The sequence below is a fragment of the Rhododendron vialii genome, chromosome 2a, assembly GCF_030253575.1.
Source record: "Rhododendron vialii isolate Sample 1 chromosome 2a, ASM3025357v1".
In the NCBI taxonomy this organism is placed as follows: Eukaryota; Viridiplantae; Streptophyta; class Magnoliopsida; order Ericales; family Ericaceae; genus Rhododendron; species Rhododendron vialii.
In genome coordinates, this window is record NC_080558.1 from 25,038,366 (window position 1) to 25,062,218 (window position 23,853).

At 39.1% G+C, this 23,853-nt stretch overlaps 1 protein-coding gene across 1 annotated transcript; it reads right to left on the reverse strand.

Annotated features, from left to right (window-relative positions):
- Positions 1-8,920: 8,920 nt before the first annotated feature.
- On the reverse strand, positions 8,921-9,799 carry LOC131317341 (uncharacterized). The gene has a single exon (XM_058346899.1). The coding sequence runs from the start codon at positions 9,797-9,799 to the stop codon at positions 8,921-8,923; it is 879 nt and encodes a 292-aa protein (XP_058202882.1).
- Positions 9,800-23,853: the final 14,054 nt, after the last annotated feature.

Here is a 23,853-nt window from a genome sequence, read left to right on the forward strand (position 1 = left end):
TACGACATCTTTAAAAAAAAAAACTGTTTCTTTTTGTAAAAAACTATAGTATATAATTTTGAGTTCTCATTTTGCCTCGTAGTTAATTATTATTATTTTTTACGACAGAAGTTATGTTTTTTTGACCGTAATATTTATACTAATTTATGAAATTTTGTACATAGATTATTGGTAAATAAATCAGCTAGTAGAATTAAGGTAATTTTTGAACACCCTAACACAAATTCCTGGAACTGCTACTAAACAAAGTTGAAAGACATTCCTCTTGTTGACTGTTGTGATGCCGTTTTATTGGTCATATGCTTGGTATTAGTTTTATTTTCTGCGAATATGATCTCGCTAGAGGTTTGCACATTATGTGCTTTGATTGTACTCTCTAATAGTGTGTCCGGTCTATGAACGCCTATTTGCCCCATGGGGTTTCTTTCTATTGTGCAGGCTTTTGCCTCATAATTGAATACAACTTCTTGTATTTACCAAAAAAAAAAAAAAAAAATCTTCGTAGCGATTTTAAAGATTAATAAACTTCTACTTTTGTTGGTCAAATAAAATGAAACAACGAGAGGAAAAGAGTTGCCCCCATTAATCTCCGTGTTTTCCCATTGCAATTGACTGCTTCAGGCAGTCTCCATATTGCCCCATTTTCTTGATTCTCCTCCACCAAAATTAAAGAATTGTCAGGGTAAAATTAACATAATTGGTATCAGAGCTTTGTCAGATAAGAACAAATTGGCAGTGAAGATTTGTGAGGGGAAAAAACCCTAGAAATTCTACAACATTGACAGTCCTTCAAAGAGTTTCATTTTTAATTTCTTATTGGATGTAATCACTTTTTTCTGTTTCTTTCTTTTTGCCAAATTTCATGCCCTCGTTTCCCTTTCGAGACTTGGATATGGCTTTCAAAACCCTCAATGTACACTTGCCGATCAAAAAAAAAAAAAAGTTCTATCAATCAAAATATGTTTAAATATATAATCACATTATTAGATGCTAAGTTATATTATTATGGTGGGAAAAATTTCAAAAAAGCCCTTGAACTTTCAAGAACTTAAAAAAAAACACCCGGACTTTAACTAATGACAAAAAGACACCAGAACTTATCATTCCGTTAACAAAAAAGCTCCTGCCATCCAATTCCGTCAATTTGTAATTGAAGGAGCTAACAAAAGACGTTAACCTTCCTTCTTTTTTTACTTTTTACTTCAAAAAATTACTTTTAACTTTTTAAAGTAATGAATAAAAATACAATAAAATTCTTTTTTTCCTTACTACTTGTCAAAATTATTTTAATCCCATTTTTTACTATTTACAAAAATAACCATTTTTTTTAACTTTCAAATTTTACCTTTTCCTCTTTGTCACACCCTCGATTTTCAACATGAATAATAAACACTTTTAATAAATAAAAGTCCTCGCTGTAATACAAAATAATATCCCAAAAGACCTTTTTGTTCATTGTTCTCAAATAAAATTCAAAGAGTACATCCATGACTCGATGCCCCAAGTTACTAAAATACTAGTGTCTGAGGAATAATAATATTACTATTTACAATAATCAACTTTTCAAAATGCTCCTTCAAAGTTTATGCTGTGAAGTCCCTATTGAATACCTTTTTTATGATATGTTCAATCAAGCGCGTCAAGCATGCCATATCAATTCCTTGATTTATACCTGAAAATGATAAAGTTGAGCATACACGCTCCTAGTAGAGAAATCTCTCAAGCTATATGAAAATGCGATGAAGTATGCACAAAGAGTGAAAGAATTTCGATAAGTGAACATGAGAAACATGGGTTTATCACAACGGAAGGCAGACTATGGTCAAAGGGTTCCAATCATCTTATAAGTACTCCTAACAGTTCACATGTCATGTAGAAGCATTAATAAACTCACATCAATGAAAATGTTGTAACAATAGGTTCGCAACTATTTCGATACTCCTCATAATCTCAACATTTTGCATTTCCACCCCTTGCGTTGCAGTTTGCATTACCACCCCTTGCGTTGCAGTCAACATCACCTATTATTTGGATCTCTGTATTACCACCCCTTGCGTTGTAGTCTTCATTACCACCCATTGCGTTGTAGTCACTTCCTCATTCCAATTCTCAATTACAGCCACTCGAATCCCAATAATCATACAACTCCATCAACAAACACCTCTCTAATCTCATGTCACAATAAAAGCATGTCAATCAAACTGACTTACAGGTCAAATACGCGTCGACAATCACATTTTAATGTATTCCAAACGATCAATCATAACAGAACATCGACTGATAAATGAGTACACGCCTTTTTCCCTTACTATATCACAATACCGTACCAACCCCATAGCGACTCTACAGCATACTACCTACTAATATTGATACTTAGATCTCATGGAATGAGCGCTAAAAGAGTTTGAAGGATAAGTGAGTCATGTGGACATGCATTACTATGCTATCACTCGGATCACTAGAAAAGCTCACATATACTAACAATACTGTCCACAACGTCCCACATAAGCTACGGTACTCCTAAATAATCTTACATCACGTATTCCGTTTACAACGACACTAAGATTACGCTTGACAAGTATCAAAGGAATTTGAATGATCAACAAATCATTGGAACCCGAGTAATTAAGCTTAGGGATGGTTTAACGATGTTTAAAAGGTGTTAGAAGTGATCGGGAGTCAAAACAGTCGAACGAGGATCAAACGGACCAAAACTATCCCATAGAGCATGAGGATCGATCCCCCACAACATGGGGATCAATACCCCAACAGCAAAAACAATCCAGACAACAGAGCAGTCAGTGTTCGAAAATTCATTAAAAATTTCATACTCAATATTTTTCAATAATTCCAACGCCAAATATCACCAACTTACCAATATTTAAAACCCATAAGGACCCATAACCAATAGCGTCGTTTAACCATAACAAACGATGAAAAACGCAGCTCTGTACGTGATTTCCAGATTACAGGGAAATCTTCTAAAAATCACTATAAATCGAGTTAATATTTTTGAGCGATTCTAGTCCCAAAAGTTGCACGATTGAACGAAGCTTAAAAGGTGCGAAGGAACCCTAGTCAAATCTGCACTCCAAGGATGGTTAAATAGGTGTTTATAGAAGCTACACAAATCTGTCACACAACAATGTGACAGATTGACACACCTCCACTCAAATGATCATAACTTTCTGTGTACTAAGAGTTTTAAGGCGATTTCAGTGGCAATGAAAAGCTGACTTCAAGACCTCGAAATCGATATAAAGTTTGCATGAAACGGACATCGGACGAGGATGTTATGACTGTTTGAAGTTGGGCTGAAACTAAGAAAACGACCAGAATTTCTAGATTCGACAGAAACACAAAACCCAACCTCAAGCACGAAACAAAGCACGATCTAGGTATATAAACACCATATAAACGTATAACAAGAGAAAGAAACCCCTACCTCATGGGTTTTGAGTAAAACCCGACCATTTGACCATGTCAATCGAGCTCCCACGTGATCCGATCATGATTTTTCTTGGATATTCGGAAAGCCAGTGCTCCGTATAGCAACTTTAATTCTTAGACCTTGTTCGGAATCATACCCTAGGCGGATGAAATCGAAGAGAGAAGAAAGGAGAGTTTTGGAGGAGAGGAGGAGAGAGTTGCCGAGAGAGTGAGAGAGGAAAGAGAGTGGATAAATAATTCTGCTGGGGAGAATTATAGAAGTGGGGAGCAATCCCCCGCTTCTCGCACCACACACTCACACGTGCACCTCTCACATAATAACGCCTATACCTTTTCACGAACATACCACACCATAAATTCACACCATCTATCTCGACGGGACATACATTTTAAAAGAAAAATACGGGTCTCTACACACTCTCTCTCTCTCTCCCCATTTTTTTTCTCTAGAAATTCGACCCCACATCACCAATCAACACCACAATTAGCTGCCAAAGTCCTAGCCCCAATTTAAGAATTTTGAAATTTTTTTTTGGTAGATGATTTTCACACTCCTTTTTTTGATAACTACACTCCCTTTTTTTCTTTTAGCAAAATGAAATTCATACACTTTCAATACTAAAAAATAAAAAAAAAGGTTTGTGGCTATCAAAAAGGAGAGTGTGAAAATCACTCTCCTTTTTTAACCTTCATTTTATTTTTTTACTTTTAAAAATTACTTTTAACTCTTTCTTTTTTAGTAATGAATAAATATGCAATAAAAAAATTCTAACTATTTTTAAAAAATTACTTTCACCACCGTTTTTTAACTATTTATGAAATTGGGGTTAGGACTTTGGCGGTTGGTTGTGTAAGGTTGAATTTCTTAAAAAAAAAGAAGAAATAGTAAAAAAAAGGGAGGGTTAAAGTTATTTTAGTGAATAGTAAAAAATGAGGTTAAAATAATTTTTGATAAATAGTAAGAAAAAAAGAACTTTATTGCCTATTTATTTACTACTAAAAAAAGAAAGAGTTAAAAGTAATTTTGTGACACTCCACTTTCTAGTGGCCGGCGGTACTGCAGGATGGCAGGCTCCGTCCGGACGGGAGGGGGCAAGTCATGGTTTATAAGAAAAGATTCCTTCTACTTGTACAAGGCCTTTTAAAGCCGTGAGGATGGGTCAAAGCGCATTGAAACTTTACAGTTAAGCATGTTTATTCTGGGATAGTCTAGGGATGGGTGATCTACTGGGAAGTCTATGGGCTTTAGGCGTCCAAAGCAGACAATGTTATACAAAGATGGAGCGGGTCGTTACAAATTGTATCAGAGCCCCGCCCTGGGCAAAGTGGTGGGTAGGATGTGCTCTGCTGCCACGGACCCCAGGGGAGGTTGCTGGGCCTGTGCAACGAGGATGTTGCATTCCTAAGGGGGGTAGATTGTGACACCTCGCTTTCTAGTGGCCGGCGGTACTGCAGGATGACAGGCTCCGTCCGGATGGGAGGGGATAAGTCATGGTTTATAAGAAAAGATCCCACTTACTTGTACAAGGCCTTTTAAAGCTGTGAGGGCGAGTCAAAGCGCATAGGAACTTTACAGTTAAGCGTGCCCATCTTGGGGTAGTCCAGGGATGGGTGACCTACTGGGAAGTCTATGAGCTTTGGGCATCCAAAGGGGACAATATTGTACAAAGATGGAGCGGGTCGTTACAAATTTTTAAAAGTAAAAAGTAAAAAAAAAAGGGGAGGTTTACACCTTCCGTTAACTCCATCCGTTACAAATTGACGGAATTGGATGGCGGGGGCTTTTTGTTAACGAAATGTTAAGTTTAGGTGTCTTTTTGTCATTAATTAAAGTCCAGATATTTTTTTGTAAAGTTTCAGAAAGTTTAAGGGCTTTTTTGAAATTTTCCCTATTTGGTGGTTAAAGTACAAGCATATTTATTATTAAAAAAATTGTCTTTAAATGTAAAACTATTTTTATTCTAAGTCTTAAAAATTAGGCTCGGTACACTTATTACTTATTTCATTTAGTATTAAGTACTGAATTAGGGTTATCAAATTATTCCTATATATATGGAGTTGCTGGATATGTATTGGTTTATATGTCGCAAACTAATGTTCTTTTTCACATCAAAATTAGTTATTTTTCTGGCTAGGCAACGAAACAAATTATTTCAAAGTTGATCATGTTTAAACTTTACCCAAAAAAAAAAAAAAAGAGATTTACATTCTATATATGTTTTCTGATCGACTTTTTGATTCCTTAATCTTTGGTGGACTATGAGTTTTCTCCCTAGCCAACCCTATCTCTCTCTCAACCCTAGCTACCACATGCAACTCCTCTTCTCCCTTCCCCTCCCCAAGTGGATTCCATACCCGTGTGCAGTGCGCGGGAGGGAAAGGTCATTGTACTATTCCGACTCACTTTTTTTGTTTTTTTTTGTTTTTTTTCTTCTATCTCTGTAGATCAACGACTTGTTGTTTGATATGTGAAAGTTTTGTCTTTCATTTTACGAGAGTTGTTAGTTTCATCTTTGGACGAATTTTGTTTACAAATCGAATTCTCACAATCGAGGTTGCTTCACGACAATATCTGTGGTTCATCGTTTTATCCATACATGATGTCTTTGGCGAGTCAACTCATGGCGGCTTGACAGATTTGTAGTTTTTGGAAATTCATTAGTGCGTTCATGCTTGGTTGGAGTGCATCTGATTGTCAGGGTATTTGGTGTCTTTTGTCCTTAACGTTGCACTTTTTCTCATTTGAGACTCAAAATTAGATGTTAGACAGTTTAAAAGTGTCGTTGTTACGTCAGACCATGCCTAGGTTAGGATGAAATACATTGATTGCGTTGTGATTTATTCGTTTTGTATTTGTTAGATGATTAATTTGGTTTTATCCAAATTCTTTGTAATGATCTCCGTTTTATAAGTGCCGCTAGACATTTATCAATATAATCTTCATACTTTTGACAAAAAAAGAATAAGGGAATTGGAATTTTTTTTTTGTACTGAATGATAAATTTAATATTTCTTGGCATTGTTTTTTGTGTGTTGTATATTTTAAAAAGTATTATGGACCTTATGGTCCATATTGTTTCTTACGCATCCACAGGAAAAATGGTTTTCGAAAGGATATACTCCCTGAGGATAAAAAGAGAGAGGATATACTCCCTTTGTTTCTAAATGATCGAGAGTCCATGTTACTATTTCAGACATTTCAAAAAATTATTTATATTCCATCTTTCAATTTATAATGCTAAAAATATATACAATATGGATCTTATTAGATAGATCTCAATTAGTTTTATAAGACAAAATTTTTAAAATTATAAAAAAATATTATAAATTGAAAGATATAAACAAGATAAAAATAGGGAATGGACTTCAACCCTCTCTTTTTTACCACATACACTTCCTTTTTTGTCCTTATTCATGTGAATTTACATTTTTACTCTTTTATAAGTTCACTTTTTTACACATTAAGGGACAATAGAATAAATTCACACCAAATAAAGACAAAAAAGGAGTGTATATGGTAAAAAGGGGAGTGTAGAAGTCAATTTTCTAAAGATTATAGAAAAAAGTGAAAGTTGTAACGCCCCCAATTTTGGGTACGTTAATAAGACATTTTATTACAAAAACAAAGTGAGTCTGGCTCATTATTACATCACAAAGTCTTACAAAAGTACTTTTATCCAACAAGGGAGGGAACTAGGGTTCCTAACTACTGCTCCGCCTGCTCTTCCATCCTCGCAAGCTCCTCGGCTTCGAAGGCCTCCAATGTGTACAACTCACCCTGTTCATCTATAAGGTTTGACATATTATACCGGCGTCGCCACCAATATAATATGTCAGGGTCACTAAAGGTAACATCATGCCATGAGCTACGAGAGCTCAATAGAATAATCCATACCCACTAACCCTTAACTTACAAGCAGTAGATCATAATACTAACGATTTTCACATAATACATGCATATTTAACCAAACAGTTCACAATGACACATCCACATTCGCTAATCAACTATCGTTTGTGTCCATGGTTTTCTGAGTTTCTCCTACGTGACTCATCGTGGATCGTGTCACCATTTTCCATTTTTCATTAAACCAAATCATCATTTCCAAATCGGTTTTACACACCCAACCTCGGTTCTGCCGCTTCGGGTTCCTAAGTATCCACACAATGGTTCCGCCGCTCCGAGTTCCCATTGGCACACAAAATTTGCATTGGCTCCTCTCCACGGATAACCAAGCCATACCTCGGTTCCGCCGCTCCGGGATCCCGAGGATCCTCACCATGGTTCCGCCGCTCCGGGTTCCCATGAAAACGCACACAACCTCACAATGGTTCCGCTGCTCCGGGTTCCCATTGGCATACACACATACACATCACATAATGGCTACAAACGTTCCATATCTCGTCCTATCGAATCAGTATGCTTCCAATCCAGTACTGCTTTGACCTTACTTTCGTTCACCTCGATTTCGTCCTTAGACACCACGTGCCCCAAGAACTTAACCATTTCTAGTCAAAACTCACATTTACCTGTCTTGGCATAAAGTTGGCTATCTCGGAGTACACAGTACTATCCGGAGGTGTCCTTTGTGCTCCTCTTAATTGATCAAATAGGTCATCGATCATTGGCAATGGATACCGGTTCTTGATTTAGCTCCCTGTAGTCGATGCATAGTCGAAGCGTCCCTTCTTTCTTCTTCGCGAACAGTGCGGTGCTCCCCATGGTGACGTACTCGGCCTCATAAATCCTTTGTCCATTAGCTCCCTCAATTGGGTCTTGAGCTCCTTTAGTTTAGCAGGGCCATTCGGTACGGCGCCATAGAGATTGGTGCCATTTTTCGGTTGGAATTCTATAGAGAAGTCTATCTCTCTTTTGGGTGGTAAGCTAGGAAGTTCTTCAGGGAAAACATCGGTGTATTCACTCACGATGTGTGGTAATCCCATTTCCATTCTGTCGGCTTCTTCCAATTGGAGACTAGCTAGCCATCCAAACAGTTGATTCTGCCACATGGATCTTTTAGTCGTCGAGCTCACCGTCTGTCTATCCCCCTTAAATTGGAAACGAGTCCCTTTGGGGGTATACACGGTCACCATATTCTGATGACAGTCTATGACCGCTCGATGTGCTGATAGCCAGTCCATCCCTGGGATTATGTTGAAATCCGCCATGTTGATTGCTCTAAGATCGTAGGTCAAACGTAGGTTGGCTATTTCTAGTTCGCACCCTTTACACACTAGGCTAACAGCTATACTCCCCCCAAGCGGTGACATTACTTTCATACTCGTACTTAGGGGTTCTGTTTCTAGTGCTAGAGCAGTTACGCAGGCAGTAGATGTAACTGAATGCGATGCACCAGAGTCTAACAAGGTTTTGTACGCAGGTACTATATAATAGCAGCGTACCTTGGATCACCGAGGGATCCTGCTCTTGTTCCTCAGTCTGCAGTGCAAAGATACGCTCTCCAGCGCCTTGCTATGTTCCCATGGGCTGTTTTCCCTTGTTTTGCTGCTGCAATGGGCCTCCAGGGTTTTGTTTCTCAAAACCGGACTGTCCAGGTTGTTGAGCCTTTTGATTTCCAAAGCTTCCATTCCTCTCTCTTTGAAGTTTGGGGCAGTCACACTTATAGTGACCCACAGCCTGACAGTTGAAGCACTGGACTATCGCTATGTCTTGACCACCTCTCTTTTGCTTGCCACTTTCGGGGATTGCAGTCTTCCAGGGTTGGTTGCCTTGGGTCGGGGTAAAGGGTTTGGTAGGGTAGGGTCCGTGATTGTTGTTGGAAGGTTGAGTTCGGATCGGTCTGCCAGTGTTGCCCGTCGCCTTCCTCCATCGGGTTTTGAAGTCATTCTCTTCACTCTCCAATCGAAAAGCACACTTCACGGCACCGGCATAAGTGGGAAAGGCTTGAGACACCACAACCCTTCTAGCAGTTGTCAGCCCCCATTCAAACCTCCTCGCTTTCTTGTCCTCTGTTGCTATGGTGACTAGGGCGTAGCGGGACAGTTCCTCGAACTTGGCCGCGTATTGGGTAACGGTCATCGTTCCTTGTTTCAGATTTAGAAACTCTTGTTCCTTGGCTAGGGGAAGAGGCGTGGGAAAATATTTATCGAGGAACAGAGTCTCGAACTCGGCAAATGTCATGGTGGCTATGGCATGGGTTGCCTCCATCGGATCCCACCAGTAGCAGGCTTCTCCCTTCAACTGGTACGTGGCCAAGGCCACACGATCCCTGTCCTGGGTGATCCCTAAGGTTCTGAGGATCATTTTGACCTCATTTAGCCATGTCTTGGCCACGACGGGATTGGTGTCTCCGTGAAAAGTTGGGGGTCGGCGTTTGCAGAACTCGTTCATTGCTCAGGTTCGAGTCAGGGGTCCATCGTTATGGTTTTGGTTTTGGAGGTTGGCGTTCAAGGCAGCTATGAACACTTGCATGATTTGGGTTAGGTCAGGGTTAGCGTTAAGGGGTTCTCTGTTTTCGTATCCTAATCCGCTGCGTCGGTTCACCATCTACGAGGGGAAATCGAAAGGGGGTGTTTTAGTCTACTTAAAACAAATTTTTTTTTTGCAAATGGTGTTTCTTTCAAAAGTCTAAAGTAGTTTATTGAATAGTATGCAACAGTACTCTTAATATAAGCAAAATTTTCATAGATAAGCAGAAAGATACAATCATAAGCATAGAGTTCTACTATAATGGCAAGTAGGGACACAAGAATAAGCACGTACATGAATAGTGACTAAGTACTAAATGTATCATACAAAGACAAGTAGTAAACGAAATAAGGCTTTTATTAATAACATAGGAATAGTACAGCTTGGGAGATTCTTAAACAGACAGAAGTGATCCTAGTTTTCGACATCCTACATCCCGAAGGATTACAATTGCTCCTAGGTCGGCCTAAGGTATGCCTAATTGGCGTCCTCGGCTTTTGGGGTCTTGTCCTCTTCGAGATTCCTTCACCTAACATGTTTTCCTCCTCGGTCACCCCGTTGGCGTCCTTATCACCTTCGACCTCTTCCTCTTTAACTCCAACCTCAAAGTTCTCCATCGGGGGTAAGGCACCAAAGAACTCATAGAAGACATATAGGATTGGGAACATTTCAGGAAACCAAGGGTCCTCCTCCACGGGAATAGGGGTATTCTGCTGCACCCTCATGAAATCTCATTTTTCTGCGAGTATAGCAGCAATAAAGTCGGGATTCTCCACTAGTTGCGTTGACATAGCTTCTATGGCGTCCTTGAGTTGGCGAGCTCCAACCAATAGGTTAACTAGGTGGTTCATCTACAAGGGAAGAGTTTAACCTCAATTAGCAACGTTTTTAGACAAAGTTTTACTAACACTAAGTAAACTTTCGAGTTTCTAAATTCCACGTTCGATCCTTGATTTAAGTCATCATCCAATTGTTCGGGAATTCCCAGCTCGGTGGTACTGCCAATTTCCTACACCTTGCTTCAATCCGAAGATTGTTTTGTCAGAATTCCACCCAATTTGGGACGATAAACTTAAACTCAATTCACGTTTGTGCAACGGTCAAACTATCTTATGGTTCTACCCATTCTACCCATGGCCGAGGGTTGAACCTAAAGCTTTGATACCAAGTTGTAATGCCCCCAATTTTGGGTACGTTAATAAGACATTTTATTACAAAAACAAAGTGAGTCTGGCTCATTATTACATCACAAAGTCTTACAAAAGTACTTTTATTCAACAAGGGAGGGAACTAGGGTTCCTAACTACTGCTCCGCCTGCTCTTCCATCCTCGCAAGCTCCTCAGCTCCGAAGGCCTCCAATGTGTACAACTCACCCTGTTCATCTATAAGGTCTGACACATTATACCGGAGTTGTAACAACCCTGATTTTTAGTAAGTAAAAATTTTGTTAAAAATTTGAATTTTTATTTTTAATTACTTGGATTGCTTTTGAAATCCCTTTTAATTCCTAAAAATCTGTCATAGTTAGAATTTTAGCCTTTTAAAATTATATTTCTTGGCTAGAGATTCTACTTGGCAAGTATAGCTAGATCCTAACCAATTAGTTAGAGGGACCTAACTACCAATTCATCTAGTTACTTTCTCTTAACCCTAGATGAGCCTTTTTGAACCATCTTGAACCTTTCAAACCCTAGTGGAACCCTTTGGACCTTTAACCTTTAACCATTGGTCAATAAACGTTAGGGTAATCTTTGTCATTGGACAATAGGCCTTCCATTAGAATATTTGATAAGTATAATGATATAGTTATATATAGGTATATATACACATGTGCAAAGGACAAATATACATTATTTATTAGATATCATCCCATCCCATTATCCATTGGTTATTAACCGCTAGGGAAACTATTGTCCATTGGATAATAACTACTAGGAGAATTGTTATCCATTGGATAATAGCACTAATCTTCCAACAAGGTACAAGGTTTTTATTAAATAATCAAGTTTTGGATTTTTCATGTGATTTTGTGCATTAAAATATTGGGTAAATCTAAATCCTAGAGTCTAAGTAATTTTTGGAATATAATAGTACTTGTACCTCATGTTTATTTTAATTTTAGTCCTTTATTTAATCAGGTACTTTGTACTACCTCCATATTTAAATATTGAGCATGAGTACATATATATCTCATATTATATAAAAACCTAGATTTCCTAAAGTACTTAATCCATTATTTTAATAAGAAAACATGTGCTAATTTGGATTATTTTAATTAAGGATTTTGATCTTGTAATTTTTTTATTGGATTTGAAAATCTACCTAGATTTCATAGTACTTATTTATATATATATATATATGTATGTATTTGGATTTATATATACTTATTTTATTACAAGTACCATGTGTTTATTAGAATAGTTTATTAGGAAATTCTTTACTCATTGGACAATAATTTTTAGAAAAATTTTTATCCCTTGGATAATAGCCAAGACTTTTGCTATAAATAGCACCCTTGCCCAAGTCATTTCTCACACCTCCACTTCTTGCTCCAATTTCTCTCTCTAGAAAAATTAGTGTTCTTACTTTGTTTTTCTTGTTCTTGAGCATTCTTGAAGTTCTTTCTAAGTTCTTCAAGAAACTCAATCCTAAAACCCCTTTTCAATTCCAAAAGTTCAAGTAGTTTAGTCAAGATCAAGTTTCGAGAGAAACCTCTCTTTCGAAACTTCCGGAAGCATACCGTAGGAAGTTACTCCGCCCGATGTACCCATTTTTTCCCGTAGTCGCCACTACCGCCAAGAAGAAAGGTAGAACCCCTTGCCCCCTAACTCTACGTATAGAACCGTATGTTAGAAAGTAGAATGTCTTTACTCTTTATAAACATGTGTTGTTTTGAACTTTTGACAAAAGAAGAAAGAGTGGATTTTTGAAAGATAGAAACTTATCGCTCGTTTAGAAGTATTCGTATTTTGATCTTTAAAATGGTTATGAGCATGCTTACATGAATTGCTTGTATTACTTGTGGTATGATAAAACATAAGTGATTCTCACTCCAAGGGTGTCCGTACATGTGGCGTTATGCTTTTAAGTTGTGATTTGAGCATGATAAGTAATATAGAGTTGGATGATCTGGTTAGTTTAGTTTCAAGATTACAATGAATGATTTATGATCTCATATGTGAAAAGTCCTACCGCGGAGTCGTCGCATGAAACGAGACATGAAGATCAAAGAAGTAGAAACATGGCACCTAGGGTGTGGATAATGATGAGATGTGTTTTGAAACCGCAATGTGGCCGGACTTGGTAGCCCATTGTGTGTATGGAAACCCGCGATGTGGCCGGACTTGATAGCCCATCGTGTGGATTGTGAAAACCGCAACGTGGCCGGACTTGGTAGCCCGTTGTGTGTATGAAAACTCGTAATGTGGCCGAACTTGGTAGCCCATTGCGTGGATTGTGAAAACCATAATGTGGCCGGATTTGGTAGCCCATTGTGAAGATTGCCAAGGCGGCCAGACGTGGTAGCCTCATTGGTAATGTGGCTTGGTTATCCGCGGAGAGGAGCCAATGCAAGTTTTGTGTGCCAATGGAAACTCGGTGCGGCGGAACCATTGTGAGGATACTCGGGAGACCGGAACGACGGAACCGAGGTTGGGTGTGTTAAAAGCGTTTTTGGGAAATGTTGACTTGGCATATGAAAAATGGTGACACGGTCTATGTTGAGTCGCGTAGGAGAAACTCGGAAAATCATGGACACCAACGATAATTTGAATAGCGAATGTGGATGTGTTATTGTTATTATCTGTTGTATATGATCTATTGTTGTAAGTCGTGGGTTAGCCGGTATGGGTTTGTTCTGCTGAGCTTTCGTAGCTCATGGTGTTACCTTTGATGACCCTGACATATTATACTGGTGCCGACGCTAGTATAATGTGTCAGATTTTGTAGATGAACAGGGTAAGCTGTGCATCTTGGAGGCTTTCGGAGCCGAAGAGCTGGCAAGGGGAAGAGCAGGCGGAGCTGTAGTTAGGAACCCTAGTTTCTCTCCTTTTTGTAATGAAAGTACTCTTATGGAGGTTATGATGTAATAATGAGCCAGACTCTCTTTATTTATGTAATAAAATGCCTTATTAAAGTACCCAGAATTTGGGGGCGTTACAGGCGTCGCCACCAATATAATATGTCAGGGTCACCAAAGGTAACACCATGAGCTACGAGAGCTTAATAGAATAATCCATATCCACTAACCCTTAACTTACAAACAGTAAATTATAATACTAACGATTTCCACATAATACATGCATATTTAATAAAACAGTTCACAATGACACATCCACATTCGCTAATCAACTATCGTTTGTGTCCATGATTTTCTGAGTTTCTCCTACACGACTCGTCGTGGATCGTGTCACCATTTTCCATTTTTCATTAAACCAAATCATCATTTCCAAATCGTTTTTACACACCCAACCTCGGTCCACCGCTCTGAGTTCCCGAGTATCCACATAATGGTTCCGCCGCTCCGAGTTTCCATTGGCACACAAAATTTGCATTGGCTCCTCTCCACAGATAACCAAGCCATACCTCGGTTCCGCCGCTCCGGGCTCCCGAGAATCCTCACCATGGTTCCGCCGCTCCGGGTTCCCATGGGAACGCACACAACCTCACAATGGTTCCGCTGCTCCGAGTTCTCATTGGCATACACACACACACACACACCACATAATGGCTACCATGTCCGGCCATTATGTAGTTTCCAATTTTTTTTTTTATCCAAGTCAAAATACACCTTTTCGTTAACTACACCCTAGGTGTCATGTTTCTACTTTCTCGGTTTTCATGTCTCGTTTTCATGCATGGACTCCGCGGTAGGACTTTTCACATAAGTACACATAAATCATTCATTTGGAATCTTGAAACTAAACTAACAAGATCGTCAAACTCTATATTACTCAATCATGCTCATAACCATCATAAGATCAAACTACGAATACTCCTTAATCAAGTTAATATTTCCAAAATCCGTTTCTTTCCTCCTTTGTGGGAAGTTCAATACACATATGTTTAATGAACTGAAAGTCATTTATTCAATATAATAATACTATCTTTAGCAAAATAAGCTTACTAACTATCATGCAATTCAAGCGTACAAACAACATACATATTTCTATTTATACTTAGGGAAAGTAGATAGGGATATTCTACCGTTCTTCTAGGCGGTTGGTCGGCTTCGAGATTCGGTCGTTGGTTTTGCGAATTAGCGGCGTAACGGCTCCGAATTGCTTCGAAAGGAAGAGAGATGGGTTTCCTCTTCCTAGAAACAACTTTGCTAACTAAACTAGGCTACTTTAAAGATCTAGGGGTGGTTTTGGGAGGTGGTTTGGTGGTAGCTCTCAAGAACTTCAAGAAAACTCAAGTAACTAGAACTTTGGAACTTGGAAGCTTAGAAATTCTAGAGAGAAGTTGGAGCAAAGTGTGAAGGTGTGAGTTTAAGCTTGGAATGTCTTGCTATTTATAGGCCAAGACTCCTCCCTCTCTCTCTCCTATCTTTTATTTCTTTCACTTGTCAAGCTTGATTGAAAGCTTGATAGGTTAGGTTAAAGGTTGCTTGTACATCTTCTACCTAGTTCTTAGGCATGCAAGGCTAGATTTGATACCTTGGATTGGATTATGGAAAGATTGGTGGAGGAAAGAAGGATTGTACATGGTTTTATATTTGTAATTGAACAAATAAGGACAATGGGAGTTATATATGACTTGAAGAGATATACAACCCAAGATTGAAAGGATATAAGAAGATCATGGTGAGTACAATCCCATCTTTCTTTCTTTTCCTTTCTCTTTCTCCCTCCCTTTCTCTCTCTCTCTCTCTCGGCCAACTCTCTCTCTCTCTCTCTCCTCCTCCTCTCTCTCTCGGCGCTCCTTTCTCTCTCTCTCTCTTGTACAACATATATGAGTATGTATATAAATATGACTAAGTATATAAAAGTACACAAGTACTAGATTTTCAAATCAAGATCTCTTATTAAAATAATTAAATTTGGCACATGTTCCATTAAACTAATAAATTATGTACTTTAGGAAATCTAGGCTTTTATATAATATGATATATATATATATATATATATATATATGTTGTAAAGACCCGGTATTTTTAATAAATAATAATAATTTCCAAAACAAAAAAAATATTTTGCTCGTTATTTTATTTAATGCGAAAAATTATTTGTCGTCACGCCAATTTTATTTTCGTAATCAATTGTGTGCGCTCGTATCCAGCAAGTAAGTTTCCTAATGTGTGCATGAATTGCACTGGATCATTTTTTCCAACCCAAACCAATACTCCACCACCCTCTCCCTCTGCCAGATTCGGCAGCCCCACTTCCCCACCATCACCATGCCTCCTTTCCCATCCAACAACTTCAACGCTCCACCTCCCGCTCCACTTTTCTTTTTCTTTTCCTATTATATACATACATACACTTATACATAACACACACACACTTCCTCTCCCCATCTTCTCCTGTTTCGTCCAGAGAGAGAGAGCGCTCCGACCCACCGTCCCCTTTCTGCCATCCTTCCGCCGCACCACCTCCTCCGTCCCTCCTCCACCCTCTCGGCCCCCCCCTTCGCCGTGCTCCACCATCTCCGCTCGGCCCAGCCCGTCCATCTTCGGCCATAACCACCGCCACAGTGTACCACCACTTCTCCGTCCCTCCGTGGCCCGACCAACCTCGGCCTCACCACCACCCGCCGACCCACCCTCATACCGCTGCCATCACCCCTCTCGGCCTCCACCATTTCCACCGATTACCGAGCTCACCACCACACCTCCTTCTGCCCTCCCGACGCCACCAGCCACCTCTCACCACCGGAACTCATCATCACCAACCGGAGCAGCCATCAACCGGAGCTCACCTCACCAGCCGAGTTCCGCTGCCTCTCCAAAATTTGTTTTGCCGGATGAGAGGTAGTCCGAAACTCACCTCCCTAAGTATATATCGTGAGTATATATCGTGTCCGTAATGATTTTTATGTTTCGGTATGATTATATTCGAACCCGACGCCGCCAGTCGAGTCCGGACAAAAACCCACCTTATTCGAACGCCACTGTCTCTGTTTTGTTTTAAAAAATGTTGCTTGCCACCGTTGGGTTTGATTTAGAAAAGCATGATTTGGATGACTTGGATTTGATCAATGCAATTAAGATTTAAATAAAAAGCATGCTAGGGCTTGATTAATGAAATTAGAAATTAAATATACGTGATAACTTTTACTGTTACTTGTTCTGTTGATGCATGACTTAGAATTTTGGTTAAAGGAAATAAGAACCAACTGTTTTTACGTGGTACAATTTCAAGAGGAAAGTTGCCAAGTGTATTATCGTTAATGTAAGAGAAAAGTTACTTCTATCACATGTTGTTTTAGTCTCTAAATTCGTCAAGCAAAAAAGCATTATAATAGGTATTTATTTTCTCGCTTGATTTGTTATTATCGCAAAAATTAATTATCGTTAGCCGGTTAGTATGTTAGTAGAAATGTTAGATTGTGTGAAATGTTATTGTACTAATAGATTGGACAAATAGGTTTCCGGAGTTGATTGCGATGTGTGGAGTTATCACTTAGATGTGAAAATAGGATTAATGGAAAATGAAATAATGTGAGAGATTGTGATTTTGGATTATGGGCAATCCGGTTTTGGAACCCATGGAAATGTTGTTGGAGGATGATCGGTGGTGATTTGTTAAAAGTGTTGATTTACGAACCCTAGCTATGGCATGGTGGTGATCGGCTCTCGGATGTTGGGACGGGACATAAAGGTGGCATTGTGCTTGTGTCACAACCCGGGCTAGACGGCGCTTGAGCGTTGCCGGTGAAGTTTTATCCGAACTTATGGTCACAGATGAGACACTCGAGTACATAACTTAGGTATCTTTCATCCGGATCTGGAAAAGGGGAGTCGGATCACACCAGTGTTTGTACCAGAGGTTATGGGTAGGAACAGATCTGTTGATAAGATCTGAGATTTCACATAGGTTGAAGGATAGTAATGAAGTGATTTATTTGTTCTCTTTTTACGTTATTTTAAAGCATTTCAATTGTATATCCTATTGCTTGTAAGTTATGGGTTCGGGTGAGTTTTGGCTGCTGAGTGTCATCGCTCACGGTACTATGTTGCCCTGATAACTCGAACGCCAGGTACCGAAGACGGAACAGAAGTGTCGTACGATTTGATCGAGCTCAATCCTATTGAGGAAGAAGCTGAAAACCTTAGTTTCCATGCGCATAGTCGCTCTGATTAATTTAAGTCGACTCTATTTTGGAAGCTTCTAAGTTTAATTGGGAAATTGTAATATTTTGATATATTCGAAATGGTTGTAATATAATGACATATGCTTTTGAAATGGTGACATAGTAAATCTATGAATTTCTTTTGTGGAAATAACCTTTTTTATTATTCTTTTAATGTCTCCGAATTTTCGGGGCGTTACAATACCCATGTAATCTAGGTAGATTTCCAATATCCAATAAAAAATTATAAGATCAAGATTATTTATTAAAATAGTCCAAATTCGGAAATGATATTGGTACCGATGGTACTGTAGGGAAAATGCACCGACGGCCACCGGACGGCCGTCTCCTGCCACCGGACGGCCGATCCGAGCCGTCCAAAAATTTTAAAAAACAAAACCGAGTGGGCTATCGCGAGAATCAACGGCATCCGAGGTGTGTAAAGTGCTTGATCCGAGCACCACTTTTTCGTCTATATATGTATATACGTGTATGTACACGAAAAAAGGTTCTCGGATCAAGCACTCTACATACCTCGGATGCCGTTGATTCCCGCGCAAGCCCACTCGGTTTTGTTTTTTAAAAGTTTTGGACGGCTCGGATCGGCCGTCCGGTGGCTGGAGACGGCTGTCCGGTGGCCGTCGGTACATTTTCTCTACGGTACCATCGGTACTAATAGCAGTACTCGTCCAAATTGGCACATGTTTCCATTAAAATACTAGATTTTTGTACCTAGAGAATCCTAGGGTATTAAGTCTATAAAGTACACACACACACACACACACACACACACATATATATATATATATATATATAAGGATATCATCACATGGGAAATCTAGAAAATGATTTATTTAATAAACCTTAGTACTTACTAATTCTAATTTCCCTAGCGATTATTGACCAATGGACAAAAGGGTGAAGTAATATCTACTTAAATAATACTTATATGACCTTTTAGGCATGTGTATATATACCTATATATAACTATATCCTTGTACTTAACAATCTAGCATAAATATTTTTTTAATGGAAAGTCTATGGTCCAATGGATAAAAATTTCCCTAACTTTTATCGTCCAATGGGTAAAGATTCAAGATGACAAGTATGACTTGATTGACTAGTCATATATATATATATATATATATATATATATATATATATATATATGTGTGTGTGTGTGTGTGTGTGTGTGTGTGTGTGTGTGTGTGTGTGTGTGTGTATGTGTGTGTATATAATAACCTAGGTCCAAAAGGTTTCATTAGGGTTTTAAAGGTTCAAAAGGTTCAAGGAGGTTTCAAAAAGCTTATCTAGGGTTAGGAGAAAGTAATTAGATGAATTGGTAGATAGGTCCCTCTAACTAGTTGGTTAGAATCTAACTATACTTGCCAAATAGAATCTCTAGCCAAGAAATAATATTTTAAAAGACTAAAATCTAATTATGACGGATTATGAGAAATACAAAAGGAATTTTTTTGGAAGCGAATCCAAGTATTAAAATAAAATTCAAATTTTTAACGAAATTTTTACTTATCAAAAATCAGGATTGTTACAAAAGTGGACTCTCATTTAGAAACAAATGGAGTAAAAAGTTAAAACCCCAAAATTTAGGGGAAATTCCTCGCCGGTCCTATTTTTTTGTTTGGGTTCCATGCGGACCCCATTTTGTAAATACTATCCCATTCAGGCCCTTTTTAAATGTGTTTGTACAATTTTGCCCTTTTACAGAATTTTTATTTTGCCTTTTTACAGAATTCTTGGGGTGTGAATTCTGCAAAAGAGTGTGAATTTTTGTCTTTTTCGAAGATGTGAATTCTATCTTTTTTGAACGTGTGAATTCTTTCATTTAGAGAATTCACACCCCATCTGCACAATTCACACCGCACAATTCGCACCTCTAAATTACACAACTCATACTCCTTTATAGAATTCACATCCCTCGACAGAATTTACACTCATCTACACAATTCACTCCTCCCAAATGATAGAATTCACACCTCCAAATTTATCTATACGTAATGAAAATGTGTGAAAAATGAAAAAATATAACCAAACTATAAACAAGCTAGAAAAAAAAAACCATATAGATGTTTCTACAACCACCAAAACTCATCAATTTGATCAAAACAAAAAAAAAAACACCAAAGTTCATCATCCTCAGAAACTCTTCTACTGGATACCTGACAATCCATGTGAAATTAACTCCACCAAACCATGAGCTATTTCTTCCCTCTCCTCCTTTGACAAAAAACTCACCTCCAAAGGAAACAAACAATCCCAAAGTTCATCAAATTTATTCATCTTTCTCATCCAATTCGAATTCACTTTCCACCTAATCTAATTCCCCTCAGCCGACAACTTCTAGGGCAAGCTCTCCGAGCAATCATCGGGGCCGGTAATCGCCACTAGAGTGTGTTCGAGATTTCAAACTCGAATTTTTAGGGCTTGTAATTGTGGTTTGAGTAATGGTCTTCAGTGGAGACTCGTCCGCTTGTAAGCGAGTTTCTGTTTTGTAAAGGAGAACAAGATCAGGGATGTGGAAGCGGAGATAATGAAGCCGCTGGTGGAGCTGATGGTGGACTTCGGGTGGGGCATGGTGGACGAGTCGACATACGTGGTGGGGGTGGTGGTGGGGTGGTGGAGGTGAGGGCAGTGCTGGTGGAGCAAGGGGGGTGCCCGTGATGGTGGAGATCGTGGAGGTTGGGCAGGTCTTTGAGGAGAGCATGGCGTACCTTACTGGGTATTTTGGGTAGATGATTTAAAACAGGGCCTGGACGGGTATAGTTAGATGCGTGCGGGGCCTATGTAGAGACCCGTCATTTAATTTATTCTTTTGTATGAGATTGAGCCTTTTAAGTGAACAAAGTTGTGGAAAAGGGACTTGGGGGCCCTTACGTGATAAAATTTTAGTGGTGGTGCATAAGGACGTGTTGAGTGTTGAAGGGTGTGAGTGTAATTGTTACTATGTATATACACATTGGTGTGTGTATATTTCGACCAGGAGAAAAATTTTCCTTTTCTTTTCTTCTCCAGTACGCGCTCACGCTCTCTCTCGCTCTCTCTCTCACGCATCCTCTCCCTCACGGCCCCAATCTTCTTTTAACACTTTCAATCCATGAAACCCAACACAAATTCAAGATATCCTTGCGACCTAGACCTTGGGAATCGCGTGGGTGAGCTCGGTAGAGGTGTATCACGGTGGATAACCAGTTTGGAGCTTAGGGTTTTGCGTGGATCTTTGGGGTTTTGTTCAAAACCCTTGAGGTAGGGATTTCTCCTCTCTCTTTATGTGTTTATGTGTTGATTTGGCGTAGTTTTTAGTATATGATCTTCCATTTTTCGAGTTGGGTTGAAATCTGTCATAACATGAAATTTGTGATCGACTCGCATAGTTTTGCATTATTTCCAGGGGTTCTGTACCTAAAACCTTTTACCACATGTTGTTGATGTTGAAGAATGGACTTGGGTATTATTAGGATAGAGGTCGGGGCACAAGCGATGCGTGTGCAAGTTCAAATTTTTGCAATTTTTGATCACATTTTTTTGTCAAATCCGATTTGTACACGCATCGCGTGTGCCCCGACCTCTAGTACTATACTAACGCCGCACCCGTATCGTGTGTAGCCCGGCCCAACTATGAAATAAAGTAAGAAGAAATAGTAAGAAAACCGAATCAAATCGAACCGTACTGAATTTTGTGGATCTACGCTCTTGGTCACCGACTTGAAATTTCCCCAAAGTGTTTCAAGTCCAGGGGTTTTTTTTTTCTTTCTACAAAGGTTTGAGGGGTTTTTTTTGGTCTCATCTAGATGTGTTTATCCACAGAATTTTTCTTTTGAGGAACCTTTGTCCAAAGGGTTTTGGAAGGGAAAAGTAGAAAAATTAAAAGTGAGAATATGGGCAAGTAAGAATTAAAGTTGGAGGAGAAAAACAGTAGTAAACAAAAGATAGAGTAGAATAGAAATTGTACCTTCTCCTGAATTCTACTCCTACGTTACGTGTTTGGTTGGATCAGCCGACAACTTTTTGGCAGCCATAGTTTTTGGTTTGGTTTTTTCTGCTGAGAATGATAACAGTTCTGTGCAAATTAGTGCAGTGTGCAGAATTGTGTAACTGCTAGTGCTTATACGTAGAGAGGAGAGGCAGAGACACGGAGGGGAGGGAGAGGATCATGCGGTTTGATAACTGCCATGTCAATTTACATATTTGCCCATGAAAATTTAAACATTTTGTTCACATATTTGATGGGTATTTTTGGAAATGAAAATACTTGACAGGACACCAAACTGGTGCTCTCCCTTTATATATTAGAATAGATGGTCCAATTTAGGTTTCCGATTAACTTTACTTATTCCCGCGTAGAATCTGACCACACTGGTGGACTTTGGTAAAACGGCCATAACTCCTAGCTTGGGACTCGAAATGACGCACCGTTTGTTTTGTTAGAAACTAGACACATAGAGCTTTCCAACGATACATCCCATGCATCGTGGTTATGTCCGAGCGATAACAGATTTTCATTTAAAAGTGACCCAAAATCTGCCTTCGCACCAGTTTTTACTGTTATATTGCGCTATAATCGCAAGGCCGTAGTAAGGTTACCCAAACTCTGTTTTTGATGAATGACTTAGGGATTCGAAGAAGAAGAAGTCTACTTTTCAATGATTTAAGTGTCCTCTTTGAATTCACGTTGTTTAATTGGATATGGTCAATGTAAATGATTAATTTCGCCAATCTGATATGTGGGGATATGATGAGTTGATCTAGGTGACTAAGTGTTGGTTAAAGAGAACTAGTAAGTATAAAAGTTGATGTTTTCATTTGAGATATGACGATGTGGTAGGATATATGAATACCAAGGAAAGGTTTGGGAATAGAATGAAATATGAATAGTGAAATGAATGGTCCGCTTAGGTTTTGATTGTTTTGGCTTACTTCCATGAGATTGAGATCTGATAGATTGATTGACACATCGGGTTACGTATTGACTAATGATTAGTTTGTTAATGAAATAGAAATTGAGAAGTGTAATAGTTGCTATGTAGATAAGTATATTGAAACAAGAATATGTGAGAGCTTGTGTTGTATAAGGGATATGCATTATTTGTGTATTGATATGTGTGGGGGTGGATTTCTTCGTGATCTTTCTTGTGTCGTTTTCTCTATCTGCTGGACTGTGGGAGACGGCGTTAAACTTGGGGTACCTGCAGAACCGGAGGGGGATGTTCCTCCGGGAAGAAACTCCGACGAACTAGTCAGTAAGTGGAGAAAAAAGAAGAGAAAGTTTGGTTAGAAATAAGCTAGTAGAGGAGAGAATACAGTCCAGAAGAAGTTTTTTTATCCTCTTTCTTAGTGGTAATAACCTTCTATTTATAGGTGAAGGGGTAGAGTGCTTAGCAAGTTGGCTTTACTTTCCACGTGTCGTGTAATGCTCGGATGGCGTCCTGCAGCAGGGCCATTTAATGAGCGCCACTTCCCAGATCTATCAGAGTCACATGGGTCGATGTCAGAAAGGTCGCATCGCTCAGAGATGTCACTTCGAGTATCAGAAAGGACAGCTCACTTATCAACAGATACTTCTGGAAGGTTCCATAAACGACGATACTTGGTGGAACTCCCTCCTGATGGGTGAAACTTCTCCGAGCATTTGACGTGTTATCCGAAGAACAACTTAGCCGAACGA